At 39.7% G+C, this 20,023-nt stretch overlaps 1 protein-coding gene across 1 annotated transcript in view; it reads left to right on the forward strand.

The window, feature by feature from the left end:
• The window catches only part of LEKR1 (leucine, glutamate and lysine rich 1), a 121,264-nt gene extending 101,502 nt beyond the window's left edge, over nt 1-19,762 (forward strand). Inside the window, exons 9-12 of the mRNA XM_034780529.1 lie at nt 2,317-2,410; nt 13,121-13,273; nt 14,629-14,928; nt 18,173-19,762. Of these exons, the coding sequence (XP_034636420.1) occupies nt 2,317-2,410; nt 13,121-13,273; nt 14,629-14,928; nt 18,173-18,586 (961 nt within the window). The 3' untranslated portion in view covers nt 18,587-19,762. The remainder of the gene's footprint in view (nt 1-2,316; nt 2,411-13,120; nt 13,274-14,628; nt 14,929-18,172) is intronic.
• The last annotated feature ends 261 nt before the right edge of the window (nt 19,763-20,023 follow it).

Genomic DNA, 20,023 nt, shown 5'->3' on the forward strand with positions numbered 1-20,023 from the left:
CCCTTCAGTTTTCTTCCACCTGCCATCCCACCTCCCATCCCCATCCCTCTTCAGGAACCCTTCTCATGAGCATCTTCTAGTCTAGGAGGTGCAAACCCTTCTTTGGGTAAGGGCTATGAAGGAGGTGGCTTAGAACTTGAGAGGGAAAGGATTTTACTCCTGTTATTTCGTAATCCTGAAGGCCAGAGGGGGTCTCCGACCCATCCTCGACCTGCGTTGCCTCAACAGTTATCTCAAGAAACTGAAGTTCTGCATGGTCTCCCTCACCTCCATTATCCCCCTCCCTGGATCTAGGGGACTGGTATGCCACACTCGACTTGAAAGATGCCTATTTCCACATCTCCATTTTCCAGGGCCATAGATGGTTCCTAAGGTTCATCATGAACCAGACCCACTACCAATTCACTGTCCTCCCTTTTGGCCTGACAGCAGCCCCTCAAGGTTTCACAAAATGCATGGTGATGGTGGCAAAAGGTGAGGTATACAAGTCTATTCTTACCTCGATGACTGGCTGATTAAGGGCCGGTCCGAGGCCCAGGTAAGAGCCAGCATCGTTCTAGTCCAAGCTACCTCCTGAGTCCTGAGCCGATTGATAAACAAGCGGAAGTCAACTCTCATACTCATTCAGAGGATAGAGTTTATTGGTGCAGTGCTTAGTTTTACCTGGGCCACCAATTCCTTCCAGAGGCTTGCTTCCTGATAATATTGATGCTGATATTGCAGGTCAAGGCCCACCTTGTCATGACAGCCCATTTCTGCATCTAACTTTTAGTCACATGGCCGCATACACTTACATGGTGCAGCTTGCAAGACTGTGTCTCAGACCCCTTCAAGCTTGGCTGGCCTCGGTGTACTTGCGGAGCCATCAGCATTTGGTCTCAGTGCTTACAATTCCTGCCCCAATCCGTGCCTCTCTTGACTGGTGGAGGTATTCCCTTTGTCATTTCGCAGCCATCAGTAGCCCTAATCTCAGATGCATCTGATCTAGGTTGGGGGGCTCACCTGGAACACCTCAAGACTCAAGGCCTATGGTCCCAGAAGGAGCTCTCCTTGCATATAAAAGTCAGAGAGCTCAGAACTGTCTGCCTAGTATACCAGGTGTTTCTACCCCAGATTGCAGGAAAGGTTGTGTGAGTACTTACGGACAACACAGCAGCCTTGTTTTGTATCAACAGGCAGGGAGGAGTGCACTTATCCATCTTGTGTCAAGAAGCCATTCTCTTGTGGAATTTCTGTGCTGAGCATTTCATCCACCTCAAAGCTGCTCACCTTTCGGGAGCCCAGAACACTCTGGCAGATAACCTCGGCAGATCTTTCTCTTCTTATCACAACTGGTCCCTTCGCCCCAATGTAGCCAAGTCCATCTTCCAGAGGTGGGGGTTTACCCTTGTAGAGCTGTTTGCAACCACACAGAACAGGAAATGTCAGCAGTTTTGCTCGCTACATGGTCGCAGCCCAGGCTTGCTCACAGATGTCTTCCTACTCCCATGGACAAAGCACTTGTTCTGTGTGTTTCCCCCCCATTCTTCTTGTGCACAAGGTCCTGCTGAAAGTCAAGCAGGACAAAGCAAGGGTTATTCTTATAGTCCCCGCATGGCGGCGTCAGCACTGGTTCTGCATGTTGTTGGACGTGTCAGTAGTGGCCCTGTTGCCATTCTCTCCCCTCCTGGACCTGATCTCGCAAGATCACAGCTCCACCCGAGCCTCAAGGCCCTCCACCTATCGTGCGCACACCTAATGTGGGAATGGACATAACACATCTCGAAGAACAACAGTTACGGAAAGGTTAGTAACCATTTTTTACCAACTGTATTACACATTAGTTACTGGCATCATTTAAGAATATTTTTCCTTTTAGTTAAATATTAGCTAAGTTAGTTATGAATTTACTCAGCACTACTCAGTGATGCTGATTCAAAACTTGTTGTAGTATTGTAATTATTGCAGTAATGTTTTGAGTTCAACTAACTGTAACTGCCTTTGTTTTTATTATTATATCTGTTACAGTCACATAAAGTTATGTGAGAATCAACTTGAGAAAATATTAAAATATTTGCACTTTATATGCGGATATATGGAACTGTACGCAGATATAGTATTGTGTGTTTAAAAAAAAGTAGATGACAGAGCTACAACAGTATTATATAAGTAATTATTACTATAATGCCTGGAGGCCCCAGTCAGGATTGAAGGGCCCTGTTGTATTATGTACCAAAAAACACAGAGTAAAAGATGGTCCCTGCTGCAAAGGGTTTAACAGCAAGAAAATTCATCCAGGCAGAATACCTTTGAGTTACAGGTTTTTGTGGTTTCTAGGGAGTTGATGCAGATTTCTCATCAGAACAAAACAGAGCAGCTGCAGGAAGCATTAAGACAGAAGCTTCTGAATGAAGATAACTGGAGGGAAAAGGTGATATTGTATTTCTAGTTGGTACTGTTTTTATTGTTTTCTTTAGTCCTAGTCACTTGTCAAGAAACTGTGTACAGAGCCAGATTTAACTTCGCCAGTCCAAGCATGTCTATAGTATTCTTTATACAAAGTTTTTAAGTGGGTAATCCCTAGACAGAGATTAAAGGCTGAATGCAAAAGATTTTGCTATGATCATAATGTTAATTTTGCAGCATTTCATTGGTAAATGAGGTTGACCATTGTTGGCAAAGTGGAGAGAAAATGCCCTTCCCTACACCTGGGTATAGCTGCATCCAATACCAATATATTTTAATAGTCCAAAGAAAACTATAAAAAGAAATAATATCCAGACAAACAAAAGTTTTTGCCTATCAACCCATCCATGCATAACTGTAAGCCCAATAACAACTAACCAAATGGACTGTTTTATTTAGCATATTGTGATATATGATATGTTAATTCTGGAGCTTGACAAAACCAGATTGTTGCACCTTTTTATGTATTTATTCACAGCAAATAAGTAGAGATGCCAAAAAAACCAAACACATTCAACTGAATTCTTACCATACAATTGAAAATGAGTACCAGATAGTTTAACATCATGCTCATTGCTTGGGGCAATAGAACAATGAAGTGATGATGACTGTTGAAACCTTATATTCCCTTTCTGAATTCTGTTTTTGAAGTATAGAGTTTATTGTCCTCTTAATATGTGTCCATAACTCCCATTAATATATAATTGCAAGTTATGCACATGCATGGAGAGAAAAATGGACCCCAAAACTAGTTATGTCATCTATAGAGTCAGGGCTGGCAATAGTGACACTTATTTTCAGTTTAAAGGTTTACCTTAAAGGAAATAAGAGAGGGAAATCCTGAAGTGATGGGCACAGAGCTAAGAATAATTCCTTAACACAGGAGTCCAGAAGAAGGTTCTATTACTGATTCTATTTCTGTTTCTATTGGTGTCTGCGTCTTTAAAAGTGTCCTTTGCCATCTCTGCCAAATAGTCATCCGCTGCTGATGCTGCTGTTATTTTATACTTGCTGCCCCTGCAGAGTAGAGATGTGTGAAAGTAAGGACTTCTTTTGGTGACATTTACTGTAAGAACTGTCTCTCTTACATTTCAAGTGATTTCAGCCTCCTGCAGTTGAACTTTTCCATGAAATGGCATGGCATTGGTTATTCTATTCATTGAATTATACAGAAGTGTGAAAAGCCAGTTTCACATATTTCTTTTTTCTTATTTTTGAGTGTTAGTAGGATAGTGACCAGCTTTGACACTTCTCTTTTGTGAGGGAAAGAGAAGGTGTGAGGCAGAATAAGAATCTTGTTAAACACACACACACACACTTTTTGATAGAGTTAAGGAGAAAAGTGAAGTGAAGATTGCATATGAGGAAAAGGATAGTTAGCAGAATGGGGCAGGTAGAACTGATTGCTCTGGGTAAGTCTGGGGATAAATTGTCTTGGCAGAGGAACAGGCTTTCTGAAGTATGCCCCCCCCCCACACACACACACACACACTCTCTCTCTCTCTCTCTCTCTCTGTGGGAAAGAGATTAGTCATGGTTCTGGGACATGTATATGAGCTATGTCATTGTGAAAGTAACTCAAGGGCACACACAAAGAGGTGTATTCAACTCTACTTATGCTCCCCAAACCTGTGCTGCACCAAGAGAAGAGAACTGCCTATGCAAATAGCCAGTAGGTTCATGTGATGTATGGACTACAGCAGGATGGGGAAATAATTAAGGACCTCTTCTAACACAATCCACAAGCTGGATCCCTTCCCAGAGTTTATGTATAGTCCTAGCATTACTGACACTACTTGTGTTCCCCACAAAGAGAGCCATGGGACTTAAGAATAGGAATTGAAACCTTAATAAAATAATATCAGACAGGAGCAGCAGCAGATAAGGTGGGTACCGCTGACAATTCAGAGAATAAATCATAGTTCAGTTACAGACCATACTGTATGTGGAGTATATAAAACTAAAGAAATAGAAATGAAAAAGAAAGGGGGAAAATAGTCTGCTTCTACCTACACATGGCTAGGTGAATGTTATATAGGTATCAGCCAAATACAACTTTCACATTTTCCAAGTTTACCCGCATTCAAATGTGAGATCCCAATTGAAATAATACTTTCCTCGTGGCCTGCTTGAAAGACTAAAAAAGCAGTTAAAATACATAAACAAACATGCATATCCCAGCATAGTGAGACTACCTGTAGGGCATGCAATAAATCAGCCTCCCTACATATATATAAAACACTCAATAAAACAGCTTCCTCATTGCAAAACAGCATATAAAATACATATTAAGGCAGCCTCAACACTGGAAAAATGCATTAAAAACTAGGTGTGGGGAAACTTCAGAAGTTTTAAAGTTTGGTTCAGATAAGCATCCATAAGTCCGCATCATGGCCCTCTATACCCATCAATACTCCAACAGGTTCTTTGAGACAGTACTCACCTCTGCAGGATTCTTGCCTTCTTACTTAATGTTGTCTTACTGGGAAGGAAGACTTCCATAGTACCTTTTGGGAGTGTATTTTCTTTTCTCCGCCTCTGACAGCTGTGAGGAAAAAGTATAAATTAGCCTTTGCTTATCCTCTTGAACACATGGGGTAGGCTAAACTGTTTAGGTAATCTTGAAAAAATATCATGGTATGAAACACAACCAATTTAGCGCACAACTTGAAGTTGTAACTACAAAAGTTCACAGGAATTTTTACCAACAAAATGCCTTCATTTCATGTACTTATTTTAAATGTTTGCACTAGTGCTAGTTTCATTTCCGTTCATCAGTATTTATTATAATCCTTGGACAAGATTTTTCAGTCCTTTTTAAATAAATATGTACTTGGTATATAGATCCAGACTGGGGGGAGTATTTCCAGCTGATTTTTTAAAATATACACATACCTCAATCAAGTACAACATTTACAAAAGGGTATTTGTAAGTGTTCTTTATATCATTCAAAAATATCATGTTCAGTCAATTAGATTTTATCTTCTCCCCATGCAGAAGATCTGTATGTGTTATAATATACTAAGCTACCCATGCAGAGTCAGACCAGCATTGCAGTCTAATTCACAAACTGTAATACTCTTCACATGCTTGCCCTAATCTTACTTCACCATCCCTTCTCTCGCAATAGTCTCTGGAGTCAGTGGATATTGTACCATGCCCTGGTGCTAGCATATAACCTTTTGTAACCCTGACCCAGATCATGAGGCAATGGAGAACTGGAGACCATGACTGGAATTTTCAAAGGGGTGAAGAGAACTGAATTTCAATGGGATTTGGATTCCTAACTATCTTAAGCCCCTGTAAATATCCAGTCCATTTTCTGACCAGCACACCTTTACACACACACAGAAAGGTATTCCAGGCAAAGAATTGTCACAATGAATTAAGAGATCAAGTGAGAAGGAGGGACAATGTTGAACAATAACTTGGAATTTTCTGACTCAAGCCTTAAACCTTTTTGTAACTACAATTCGTTTTTTGGTTCAATATGTGAGCTGTATTTGTGAACTCTGTTTAGTCTCAACAAAGTTTTTGGGCTATTAATAATCTGTTATGTCTCTCTTAAAATGTCTTAACTTCACTAGTACAGGATATAATTTTAGTATGAGGTCACACAGTTTGCATAATCAGAATCTGTTTGCAGCTTGACATAAAAACTAGATAAAAGACTAGTACAAATAAGAGAGCAATTATATCTTTTCTAACATAGCCATTAATATATGGTGAACGTCAAGTGCTCTTAAAATGCTCTCATCAGACGAAAGAATAACTAATGTGACATTGTCATCTTTTTCTAGCGTCATTGTGCCATTGTATAGGCATAAAGTGTTCTTTTTTAAAAAAAAAAAAATCCTTTAAATCCACATGTTTGAACAAACTTCAGAAACTTAAATAAAAAAAAAACTTTCAAAAATTTGTTGTTTAAATTATTTGGTATTTAATTGCTTTTGAGTACACAAATAATTAGAGACTCAGTAGTTGTTATGCAACTAGAACAAGAACTTTGAAAAACAATTGCCAGTTTACTCATTATTATGGATATTAGTTAATTTCAACTGTTCCTTAGATGTGAAAAATGTAAATTAAGATTCATTTTTAATCATCAAAATTATTTCTAAGAGTATAATACTGTCAATTGTCATTTCAATATCTAATCAAGTAAACTTCTACAGCAGGCTTGATTCTAGGATAAACCTGCTATAATTAATAGTTGTGATTTTCTATACATTGAATCCTAAAACTCTTATTTCTAAGATTTAATAAACTAGAAGATAGTTTTTGATACATCTGTAGTGCCACATTTAAAGCTGTCTCATGACTTTATAATAATATAAAATTCCATTTTCGGGGTTATATATATATATATATATATATACTGACTCCAGCCTAGCTCTGGATATGAGTTTCGTGGTCAATAACAGAATTTTTAACAATGTGGTTAAAAAAGATTAAAACATTGATTGAGTTTTTTTGTTAGAAAAGAGGACCATATACATCATCTTCCCCAAAAAAGTGTTTAGTGGTTTTTGATAGATATTTAGCTCCTGAAATTAGATAATTATAGCAAAGTCAGTCTGGAAAGCTGATAAGTTATGCAATTTTTTAAGATTAATAAGTTAACATACTACTGTGTATGTTTAATATAATATTTATAATCATTTAACAAATTGCAAGACGGTCCATTAGAACTATGCTGTGCAGAAAGACCATGCTAGTGCACAGATTTAGGGTATTTGTCACAGATTTGGGTATATCCAAATCATCCTTCAGAATCCAAACTTACATTTAAAGAAATTATGAACAAATTTTCAAACTTAAGCAGCTAAATAAGTGGCCTGATTCTAAGAAGTTCTGCCACAGCTGGACCTCCTATGGAATAACTGAGAGGTGTGGCTGCTCAGCACCTCTGTAAATCAGGCCACTTGTTTAGGTGCCTAATTTTGGATTGAGGTGCTTTGGCTGTGAAGTTATTCTGAATGCAGACCACCAGTGCAAGGGTCTCCTCTTACATCTGCAGACAGAATGAATCAACAGCTCTGAGAGAGATGTAAGCTGCCTCCTTCATTTCAATGGGGTGTTGTATCTCTGATTATTTATGATTATAATTTAAAGGTGATCTGAAGAGTGGGGAAAACGAGACTGCTTGTTAATTATCTTCAGTGGGGACCCATGCAAGCAATGTCCAGAGAAGAAATGATGACTCCATACCATAGTAACTGCGGTTCTTTGGGATGATTACCTGCATAGGTTCGCATTCTTAACCCATCCTCATTCCCAATATTTCAGAGACTTGCAAAAGATTCTTGATTTAGTGAAAGTGGAGACACTTAAGGACATACATAGGGGTGCTCATGCAGCCTCAATGGACACTACTGTCCAGAAAGTTCTGAGCTTGCACACACAAGAGATAGATATGTATATGTATATGTGTGTGTGTTTCTATGGTAAATTATTATTCATTGGCAAAGCTGAGTGGGACAGGCTGAATAATAAAATGTATGTGTAAGAAAGAAAACATAAGTATTCTGTATTTTTAATGTTCAGTGCGTGGCATATTGGTAATACAGTAAAAGCCTCATTTTCCTCCAAATGATTGTATACATATGTTCCAGTGTAGGAGTATGTGTGCACAGTGCACTCTAGTACCAGCTGGCAGAGCATGTGCCCCCACTGTCCTCATGCATTGAGCCAAGAGTATAAAGGGGCATGGCATCCGCTTCCCTCTCAGTTCACCCATAACGAGAGTTGTAGCTACCCATTGCTCTTCAGCTTTGAGTAGCCAACCTTTAGAGAAGAGATTTTTATCTTATTTGTATATTGTAGTTGGGTTTAGTGTTCGTATAATATATTTAGCTAGGCTAGGTAGTTAGAAAAATCCCAGAACAGAGAACTATGCAAAAATTCTCAGGGTTCAAGCAATATGCTATGTACAGGGTCCTGATCCCTGTTAGTGATAGGTATTAAAGCTGTCTAATTTGCTTAGGTGAGGGACATATGTGCTACTTGTACCTTTTTCCCAACAAGGATGAAGAAACAGAGGGATCTTCACCTTAAGATGCAACTCCTGGAAAAGACTATGCGTTGCTCTTCTGAACCTGACCACAGGAGGACAGACAACAGTTCAAGCCTCAAACTCAATACAGATTGTTCTATGAGCTGAGACCTCAGGGTGTATCTAGGAGATCTAAGCCTCTCAGACATCGCCAATCAGCATAATTTATAGTAGGCCCTTTTCACCAGATCTTGTCGGTTTTGAAGCAGTCATTTTGACATTTGAGTTGAGGACTACACTAACCGTATCTCACCTCCCTCTCTTTTTACGGTGCATGGATAGAGATACTTTGGACAAGTCAGTGCTCAACACCGTAAAGAAGGGATATGTCATCCAGTTCACCTCCCTCCCTTTCTGTAGTCCACCTTTCCCAGACACCAGGCCAGCAGGGCCGGGACCCTGGCCCGGGGTGGCGGACGGGACCCCGCACAAAAATTGGGGGTGCTGCAGCACCCCCCACACCCTTAGTTCCCATGCCTATGAGAATACAGAGGATGGCAGGCAAACTCTCATCTCTAGACACTTTGGATATGTCTTGTAGTCTCTTAGTGGACTCAACATATGATTCCATGTGGACGCAGAGGTTGGTAATGGAAGGACAAAAGAACCTTAAGTCTAACATGCTAGTGAAAATCTCTTTAAGACAGAGTCCAGCCTTCTAATTGATTAAGAATCTGAAAACTGGTAAACAGGCTAGTGTCTGTGTTTGATCCAAATTACCTGACTGATTGGGGGGAGAAAGACTTGCCCATAGCCCTGAGCAAAGAGGACACACCCGGCCAACCAATGGGTTCTGTTACCTAAAAGAGCTCAGATTTTGACCCTCCAGAACAGGGAGGAAGGGGAAAAACTAAACTTTACAAATAAAAGCCAGAGGTTAACCCTAAAATGCTAAAGCTCCAGTGGTATTGAGCAGAAGGCATGGCATGACAAAACTGATTGTAAATGTACACTTGTAATGAGTTTGTTAATATTAAGCTAATGTTAATTATTGTGACTAATGTATTGCTAATACACCTCTACCCCGATATAACGCTGTCCTCGGGAGCCAAAAATCTTACCACATTATAGGTGAAACCGCGTTATATCGAACTTGCTTTGATCTGCCAGAGTGCACAGCCCCGCCCCCCCCAAGAGCTGCTTTACCGCGTTATATCCGAATTTGTGTTATATTGGGTCATGTTACATCTGGGTAGAGGTGTACCAAGAACTGTAAAAATGTACAATGTGCCTAATCTTTTGGAAAAACCCCTGGACATGTTAAGAGTGATACATAAGAACACTCTTTATGTTAAAAGGCCTTGTGATACTAATATTTCACAAAAATAACAAGGAGTCCAGTGGCACCTTAAAGACTAACAGGTATATTTGGGCATAAGCTCTCATTGTTTTTGTGGATACAGACTAACATCGCTACCCCGTGATACTTGATATTTCACAGTTAGTGCCTGTAACTAGTCTTGAAACTTTACACAGGAGAAAAGACATTGCAGACCTAATATGTTGTATAAGAAGGGAAACTGAGGCACGCTACCGTATTGCTTTCATGGCTAAATGCCAAGATTCGACACTATGAAAAACATTAATATTTACATTAACTTGATGTCAATTGGGCTCTCTGAGTTTGCCCTGTTTCTTAGCAGTTTGTCCTGAATTTGGCATTCTCAGTTGTGACCCAAAAAGGCACAGTTACATAAGGCAAGTCAGTGCACCCCAAACTACAATCTCTGCACCTCACAGCATTGATGATCTCTGGTTGAACAATGAGGAGAGAGTTTGTTCCTGAGATGTCTAGGCTATTTTGGTGAGCAGCAGAAAGGATTCTATCAGAGCCACACATGCAGCAAAATGGAAAAGGTTTTCAGTCTGGGTGGAATCTCCCCAATTATCACCAAACAGCACAGAGACTAGATATATACTATACCGTCTGTTACAGCTGAAATCCTCTGGTCTCTCTGTCCATTCTGAGAGTCCATCTAGCATCCATCTCTGCAGTAGACCCACCAGTGAATGGGTATTCTATCTTTTCACGCCCTTGGTATCCAGATTTTTAAAGGAGCGAATTCCCTTGTACTTTCCTGTATCTGAGCCAGCATTTTTATGGGACCTGAATGTAGTATTGTCTTGGTTGATGGAATTCCCTTTGAACCTTTGGCAACAACATTTTTTCCACTGTTATCAATGAAATAGTGTTTCTGATAGCAGTTACCTCTGCAAGGAGGATGTCAGAGCTACACCTCTATCCCGATATAACGCTGTCCTCAGGAGCCAAAAAATCTTACTGCGTTATAGGTGAAACCGTGTTACATCAAACTTGCTTTGATCTGCCAGAGTGCGCAGCCCTGCCCCCCTGGAGCGCTGCTTTACCGCGTTATATCCGAATTCGTGTTATATCGGGTCGCGTTATTATCGGGGTAGAGGTGTATTTTAGCTGATTCTCCTTTCACATATTCCACAAAGACAAGGTCTCTCTTAGTCTGCATGCTAAGTTTATGCCTAAAGTGCTTTCATCATTGCACCTCAACCAGACTATTCATCTTCCAATGATCTTTGCAAAGCCTCATTCTTCCAAGGCTGAAGAAAAGCTTCATAAATTGGATGTCCAAAGGGCTGTGGCACTTTACTTGTACTGCACAAAGTCTTTCAGATCCTCTCCCAAACTCTTTGTATCCTGTGCTGAGAGGATTAAAGGACAACCTGTTACAGACCAGTGTATTTCCTGTTGGATTTCTGACTATCGAGCTTTGCTACACTTAAGCTGGCAAAGGTATATCCTCCACCCAGGATAACAGCCCAATCCTTTAGGGCTCATTCTACTTCTTCGGCCTTTTTGAGCAAAACCCCTGTAGTGGACATTTGCAAAGCAGTAACATGGTTGTGCGTACAAACCTTCTCCAGACGCTACTCTATTACTCAGACTTCCTAAGATGAGGTCAACTTCGGCCAGTCAGTGTTAGTCGCTCTTCAAATAATGTGAAGTCCCACCCCCTGTCCGGAAACTGCTGATGAGTCACCTCACAGTAGAATGTATATGTGCACAATCACTTGAAGGAGAAAAAATGGTTACTTGTCGGTACAGTAACTGTTGTACTTGAGGTATGTTGTGCACATAGACATTCCATGACTCTCCCACTTTCCCTGCTACTTCAGATTCTATATTCTGTTCCTTCACATGGCCAGAGAGAGACAGCGGCCAGACCCTTTTATATCTTTGACTCAGTGCACAAGGACAGTTGGGGGTACATGCACCTCTTGCTGGCACTGCTAGCAAAAGTTGCTGTTTGAGAGTTCATTGGGCAGACATACACCTACAGTGAAATGCATATGTGCACAACACATTTTGAAGAACAGTTACTGCACAGGTAAGTAACTGGGTTTTTGTGACGTGTATTGGTTTTCAACTTTAAAAAATAATAATATAATGAGCAGAGGTTTACCTGCAGGTGCAAGCCTTGCTGGCAAAATAGTCCTTGTTAACCCTCTAAGGATTATATAATCTAGCATTAGCACAGGAGTTATTCTTTTTTTTTTTTTTTTTCCCCAGAAAGGAAAAGTAATAGTTTGGTCCAACCACCTCTGTGCCCGTCCTCCACACTTCATTTCATCTCATTACAGTTAGAAGGATTATTCAACAAATCCCCAACCCACTAGGAAATATCAGATAGTGCAGAATATGACAGCCATTTGTTCAGTGGTGCTTTTTTTCAGGGAGCAAATTAGACCTGTGCTGCAACATCATTACTCACTTATGATTCACTTTCATATGTAATTCAAGAAATTGTTTTTAACCTGTTACACCAGGGTTACAGCTGTGTGAAAGAGTGCTTCTCTCCCTATGTGATACCATGGCAGGTGAGATGGGCTGAGGTTCTCAAGCTAATGGCTTCTTGGGTTTTAATCTGAAGAGGCTGGTGGCAAAATGGCTTCAGCTGAGGAATTGACTTTCCCCAGTCTGCTGATCTTAAGAGCATAATGCAAGGCCTATCTGTTTTCCCAGACTTTTGAGAAGGGGATTATTTAGGATAATGTGTGTGAAATTAGGGATTGGGTTATTGATAGTCTTGATGAGCCATTTAGATAAGGAAGACTTTGTAGTTTCTAACTTATTTACTTTGTAAAAATGTGTAGTTGTTATAGTACATGAGCCCCTACAGTATATAGCTATGCATATTCCCAAAAATCCAAATGTATACTTAATGCAAAGTAAATGATACTCTGTCTACAGGGGATGGACATGTTGATATCATTCTGATTTCTGTCTAGGGCCAGAAAAAGTAGTGTCAGTATTTTGTGGGAATTTCTCATTAGTTTGCCAATCTGGAGGCCTGATCCTGCAAAATGCTCTGTCACCCTTGGGGAGCTGAATTCCCTCAGATTGTTGTGAAGTCAGTGGAAGTTAAGAGCTGGTATCACTGCCAGTTTTACAGACTACTGTTTCCAATCATTCAGATATATATTGGGTAAGCATCCAAACTTTGGAAGCGTATCTGAATTGAATTTGAATTTCACACCATTTGAGTCTGTTAAACCTTATATTCACTAAGAACGTTCTCAGTGTGAAACTGCTGTGAGATAACTTGGTATATTTTATTTAAAAAACAGTGTGTTTTCTTATCTAGATGGAAATTGCTCTAGCTAAACACCAAGCACGACACACAGAAGAGATTTTCAGGCTCAAGGAAGACGCCAGAATGGAACTAGACATTGAAAGACAAAAGCACCAAGAATTAATAGCAAAATATCAGAAAGCTCAAGACGAACTACAGATGAAGGTTTGGAGCAATTGAAAGGAAATTGGTAGTAGATAATATACCTTGAAGACAAAAAGGAGTGTGTGGGGGGACCTAATCCCTTTAGATTGTGTTTCTTTATCTAGATAGGTTACTAGCGTGTCATTACACTTTCTCCCTGTTTTAGTATATACAGTACATTTTGTATTATTTGAAATGGAACAGCGCAAACTCACTTTGCATATAGCTATTTCAATTAAAGGTATTATAGGGCAGATATTTTTGCATTTACTCAGACCCAGATTTCTCCTAGCTACAGTTTTTTGACATGTTGATTTTCCTTACAATGTCATACAATGGGCTGAATTTTTTTTAATCAAACTATATGTCTTACACAATTTATTTAATTAAAAGTAAAATCAAAGCCCTGAGACTACTCTGAACTATACTGGGCTGGCATAGAGCTATCCCCAGTGGTTTCTCCCTCAGCTGAGTTTAGTGCTTATTGGACAAAGCCAAGTACTGAGTCCATTAGTTCTCCCTATGTTAATTTTTTTCATTCAATACAATTTTCTATTCCTTTCTGTTTTCAGGTGTTTTTCTAGCCAGGCTAAACCACCAGTTATCTGAATTTTATTTATCCAAATCTGAATTTTCCAAAATTCATATAAAAACTGAAAATACCGTATATACTCGATCATAAGCCGGTTCGTTTATAACCCAGAAGCAGAGAGTCTCTGGCCTTGCCTCTTCCCTTCTGTCTCTGCTGGCTGTGCTGCCTCTCCTTGCTCCCTGTGTTGGGGGGAGGGGCTGTGTTCCACCTCTCCCTCTCTATACTCGTTCATAAGCAGACCCCCTTCTCTGGTGCTTCCCTTTTTTACTAAAAAAATTTGGCTTATGAATGAGTATATATGGTAGTTTTCCAAAAGGTTTAGATGTCCCTTGAGACATTTGGAGAATCAGGAAAGGGATTTTTATTATGTTTATTTCAAATTCATTATGTTAAGCCAGTTTTTTAAACAGTTGAAAATAAAACATTTTATTTACATGGTATCTGTATATTATTTTTAAAAGAAGACTATCTACGTGCTCTAGAAGTTGAAGTTGAGTTTAGAAATCAGAAGACTTTTTCCCATTTCTAGCACAGTTTCACTATTTGACTTTAAGTAAATCACTTAATCTCTCTGTGCCTGAGTTTTCTTACATTTTTAAAGCACTTTGACATCCTTGAAGGGTATTCTCTAAGTCCAAAGTAGTGGTATTGTTCATTTATACCTCCTAGAACCTGTACATTTTCACTTTCTTATTCACCTGCAAAGCTCCTTTTGTCTGGTATTAAATTCTACATAACCAAAGAAATCCATTGCATGTGAACTAATGTAAGATTTATCATACAGATACCTGAATTAATATCCAGTGCCATCAACAGCCTAAGGATGGAAGTGGGAATTCTTAAAAACCAGCTTCAGGAAGCCCAGATCAAACTTACAGAGAAAGATGAAGATAAGGAAGAAGAAATGCGAAGCCTTAAAAGGCTGGTTACTAAGCTTGAACTTCAGCGGAAGAAGGAACAGAACAACAGTGATTCATTATCAGAGGACATGAGGAAAGAAATTAAAGAGAAGTCAGATGAACTGGAAAAATTAACCCAGGAGCAAGCAGAGCTGATTCAGAATTTGAGTCAGGCTCAAGAGGAGGTAGGAACTTAACCAAAGACATTCCCTGCTACATTTAGTATTAGGTATGTGTGTACTGTTCTATTATCATGCTACAAATGTGCAACTTAGATCAAGCTAAAAAAAGTGCAGACTTTTAGAATAAAATAAAATCATCAACTCTAGTGTGTTAATTTTAAAAGTCTTTAAAATGAATAATCTGTAAGTCAAATGAAAAGCAAATTTTATTAACACATTTTGAATAATTAGTGTGAAAACCCCTGTTAGGCATGCTCTGCGAGTAGTGCATTATTACAAGGATACTCATCCTTTTCAGGTTCTTGAAGGCACCTCTCTTTCAACCTCATGTTTAACAACACTCTAGAGATATGCAGGTATAATTTAAAGGAATCCTGGATTTTTTCAAAATAGAAAATATGAACTATTACAAGCACTTTAAACATTATAATAATATTCCATCTAGCAATCTTATTCATATTTGAGATAATAAATTAGAAAAAAATTGTACTTGTACACCATGGATATGGGAGTGTGTAAAATGATTCACAGAAATCAGTTCACAACTATTTTGCATGCAGGAAAAAAAGCTAGCTTTTTGGATAATTTTTTCACAATGAATGATGCAACCAGCTTGAATAATGCAATATGCAGACAGCCATGCCTCTGTTGCATCAAACAATTCCAAATATTTCTTCTTTTTCTGTCCAATATGTCTTCTGTCTGATGAAACCCTAGACACAATAGGGATGCATTCCCTGCAAGCAGTCTCTTTTGGGTGCATCTACACTGCAATAAAAGACCTGCGGCATGGCTAAGGGTAGCTTGGGTCAGCTGACTCTGGTTTGCAGGGCTTGAGCTTTGGGGCTAAAAATTGCAGTGTAAATATTTGGGGTTGGGCTGGAGCCTCAGCTGAGAAAACCTTCCCTCCTCACAGGGTTTCAGAGCCCAGGCTCCAACCCAATCCCAAACGTCTGCACTGCAATTTGTAGTCCCACAGCCTGAGCCCCAAGAGCCCAAGTCAATTCACCCGGGCTCTGAGTCTCGCAGCCCATAGGTTTTTTTTATTGCAGTGTAGACTTTTTTTTTGCTTTTCTTTTGTGAATGATACTCAGGTGAAGCCAGGCATGTTGAGGTGGAAAGCTTGGCTTACTGCGCCTGCTTTGCAGGCACTTTTCACTGTCTAGACCAGTGGTCTCTAAACTTTTATGATCGCGCACCCCTATCAGTAAAAAATTTTTGAGCATGCACGCCCTGCCGCGCCGGCTCTACCATTTTTGCCAAAGCGCAAAAAAAAAAAAAAAAAAAAAAGGCGCTCGGACCCCCGAACTGACGAAGCAAAAAAAAAAAAAAAAACGCTCCTCCTGCCGTGCACCCTCAAGGATCCTCTTGCGCACCCCACTTTGGAGTCTAGACCTACTCTTAAGCCTTTATCAAATTCTGCAACTCAAGTGGTCATTTTTGCTTCTGAGAAAATGGGGCCTGAAGGAGTAGAGCTGGAACATTGCAACATCTTGTATTTGTAGCTTGGTGGTCTGTTTTCTGCCAAGTTTGAAACTTTCTTGATTATTTCCCATTTTATGCCATTTCAGGGTAGCCAACCTTTCATCCTTGATGATATGTTTGCTATCTCAGCCTTTAAATCTTCGATTACCTCCTTTATTCTTGAAATTTATTTTTTAACAAATTGATTGTATTGCCGTGAGTTTGTTTTAGCTAATGAAAGTCCCTTTAATCCTCAGAATGACTGAGCCCAACATTGACCATATCTTTAGCTCTGTTTCTTCCATTTTTTCCCTCATAATGTCAGTCATCTCACCTTTTCTCCAAGCCGTTATGCCTGAAGTCCCTTGCTCCATTCAGCTGCACTCACTTAAATCTGATTATTTACAGCATAGGATTCTTCTTCCTCTTCTCCCTTTTCTTTGCTTTTCCTCACCTCTTTATACTGCTGCACTATGTACAAGTCTTTAAGTGGTGGCATACTGACCTTTCTTTTTGCCCCATGCCTAGTCCTCTATTCTTGTCCCCTCCCCTTTTTTCCATTCTCTCCTCCCTTTACTTCTCGCTTCATCTCTCTTTCCCTTCCCTCTGCTGCAATTCTATGAACACCCCATTTTTGGGTGATTGGATGGTGACACGAGAAGTACTTTAATCATTCTTCATCTCCTTATTTCTTTCTCTTTCCTTCCCTTTCTCCTTGTCTTTTCCTTCTGTCCCAAGAACAAGCATCCCCTTCTCCTCTCCCTGGGTGGGAGATGGGGAGAGGTTTGTGATTGTAATTCAGGGATACTTCTGCTTGTTCTCCTTTCCTTACAGTGAGAATGAAAGCAAATTGTGTAGTGATGGTGTTTTGAGGCCAGTGGATTGCCGTTTCACTCAATCCAAATCTAAGACTTTGTGCAGCCAGAGGTCACTGGCTTTGGAATGACACAGTAAATATCAGAACTGATGGGTCAAATTGCTGAGCCTCATATAAAAATTCATTAATTCTGTCACGCTTGAAAATAATATAAAGGTGACAAACTGTAGTTCTCTGTTCTTAAAAAAAGGTCAAATATGAAAAAAAAAGCATTTTCTAACCACTCACTGTACAAAATAAACTTTCTTGAAGTGTTTTACTGCTTCAGCAGATGAAATGTTCCACCATATTATTCCTCAATAACTTTCATAAATTGGTATTTGACAATTTCACCTTTTAGAATAGCTCTTATGCAAAAACTGCAAATAAAACAGAAATGTCCCAATATCTTGACTAAGTAGAGCTATAGAAAACATTTAGAACGATTTTAACAGTAGGAGCAGATTGAGATATGACATATGAAATTTGTATTTTAGCCACCGAGTGCCTATGTAGTAGCATTCTACTAGCAAGAAAACACAATCTCTCTCCTGCTATCCATCTGAACTGTTCACACCAACTCATCCATAAGTCTTTGAGCCAAGTACTGATTTGATTCATGTAGTCATTTTAAAGCAATTCCTCTCTTGTCTGTAGGTCCGGTTATGCCTCATTGTGTTTCACCTACAGTGGAATGGTTTTGACACATCAATCAGAAAAGGAGTAGAACAGACAGCTGAAAAATTAGAAAATTGGGTATCTGATTTTTTTTGTAGCATAGTCATAAATTTACCAACTCACCCTGTATATGAATATATACCCTCTGATCACCAGTACCCTATGTTTGAGGAGTTCAGTAAGCACCCAGCATCTATCCCTTTTTGAGTGATGGTGTTTCATAAAGTATGTGTTTCTTTCTATTTGCAGAACTCTCTTCTCCAGGAAACGGTGCGCAGAGAGTGTGAGGAACGCTATGAACTAACTGAAGCTTTGACTCAAGCTAGAGAACAAGTATTGGAACTGAAGAGGCTCAGTGGAAACTTCCCACTGTCACAATGTTCACTCAGTCAGGGCAGCCTAACCTCCTGTGCTGCACTGGTCAGTAATCATGGACAGAAGAGCCTTACGAGCTCAAACTCTGGGAAGGGAATCACACACTCAGGCCTGTGTGGCATATCAAGAGCTGCTAATGCACCAGCCTTCAATAACCACAAAAGCAGTGGTAAAGTGGGTTTGCCAGCTCTAACTCCACCACACCCTCCCAGGGGAAGAGCGTCTTCTGTGAATGAATCCAAGAACAGAATAACTGCAGTTATAAGAAGACAACTGAGTCAGCTCTGATGTGTAAAAATGTCAAGGACAGTACATTGATAAACCATGAAAACCATTTCAGTGCATCATATGGTCACTTAATTATGGACCATAGGGGCAAAATGGTACCAGAAAGTTAACTTTTCCTGGCAATTAGCCCATTTCAATTTTATTTTATTTTTGGTACAATTTAAAATTAAGCTAAAATCTGTTATGTAGTTATATTTTACAAGGCAATCATGGTTGCTTATTTTTTGTTCAACAATATAAGGGAGTTAAAATGCTATATGTATTTCAAGATGGGAAATATACAAATGAAAACACAGTACCCCTCCAAGAGGTGTCTTCAGCAAATCTGGCACAATTGGAATTAAGATATTTGCAAAGCTCCAGAATTATTTCACCAAACCACCACCACGTCCTGGTCTCTATATTTCAGATTGTATCCAGTTTAACTCCAGTGCCCATTAGTGCTCTACAAATGTAGCTCATTCATTAAGGGACAGATTTTGTCCTCCTTTCATTGAGTAGTAACATACTTGCAAGTAGTTCCATTTCAGCCAATGGGATTGACTGCTTTTGGAATAATATACTAGTCACCATGAGAGAAGATGGCAGAATCAGACCCTAAATAATAGACAAAATATTGCAGGGACGCAACCTCCCACCCATTGCTGTATAAGTCCTGAACCCACTCCAGGAAAGGAACAGCACTATTCACTCAAAGGAGTAGTGATGTGGGCCAGAGCCCATATGTAAATTGACCTAGCTCCACTGAGGTCATTGAAATGATGCCAATTTAGGCATATGAGGTGCTAAAAGTCTTATAGGGATCTTTTAAAATTCTTCCTTTAAGAGAAATGACTTACTATGTACCAAAATTAAAACCCAGTGTCCCTAGGGTATACACTGTTCCAGTTACCATTTCCGTAACTCAGGACCTCAAGTGATGTGACCGCTTTAGTAATGCACTGTATCCAAAAGCCAGCAGGTTCGGTACTGCCTCAGTCTGAAAGATGTGGCCTTTTGATTTTCAGCAAACAAACATCATCCTCTTTTTAGTTTGAGGCGCTCCTTCTGTTTGTACATAGGGCATGCACTCAGTTGTTACACAACAGAGTTAACATTTTCATTTTACTACCGTGAACTTGGGGCTGTGCTTTTTTCTGGAACATGTCACAGGGATACTCATTTAAAATAAATAAATAAACCTAGCAGTCTGTGTTAGTTTTGATGTGATTGGGTTAGTGCTCTATGGTAGTCTCAGATTTCACTCCCTGGGCCACCGAATCCTTGGGGTGCTCTGGGACAGTCACTCACACTTACCTTTGTGTGTTTCTAGGAGAATTCTGTTCAGGCTCAGATTCAGGTTGGTGGCTGTGACATTAATCTCCCTCCCATGAGGTTTTAGTTCAAGGAGGAAATTTTGGAGATTCTCAGAACGGTATCAGCAACTAGAGGACTGAG

Source organism: Trachemys scripta, chromosome 9, assembly GCF_013100865.1.
Source record: "Trachemys scripta elegans isolate TJP31775 chromosome 9, CAS_Tse_1.0, whole genome shotgun sequence".
NCBI classification, from domain to species: domain Eukaryota; kingdom Metazoa; phylum Chordata; order Testudines; family Emydidae; genus Trachemys; species Trachemys scripta.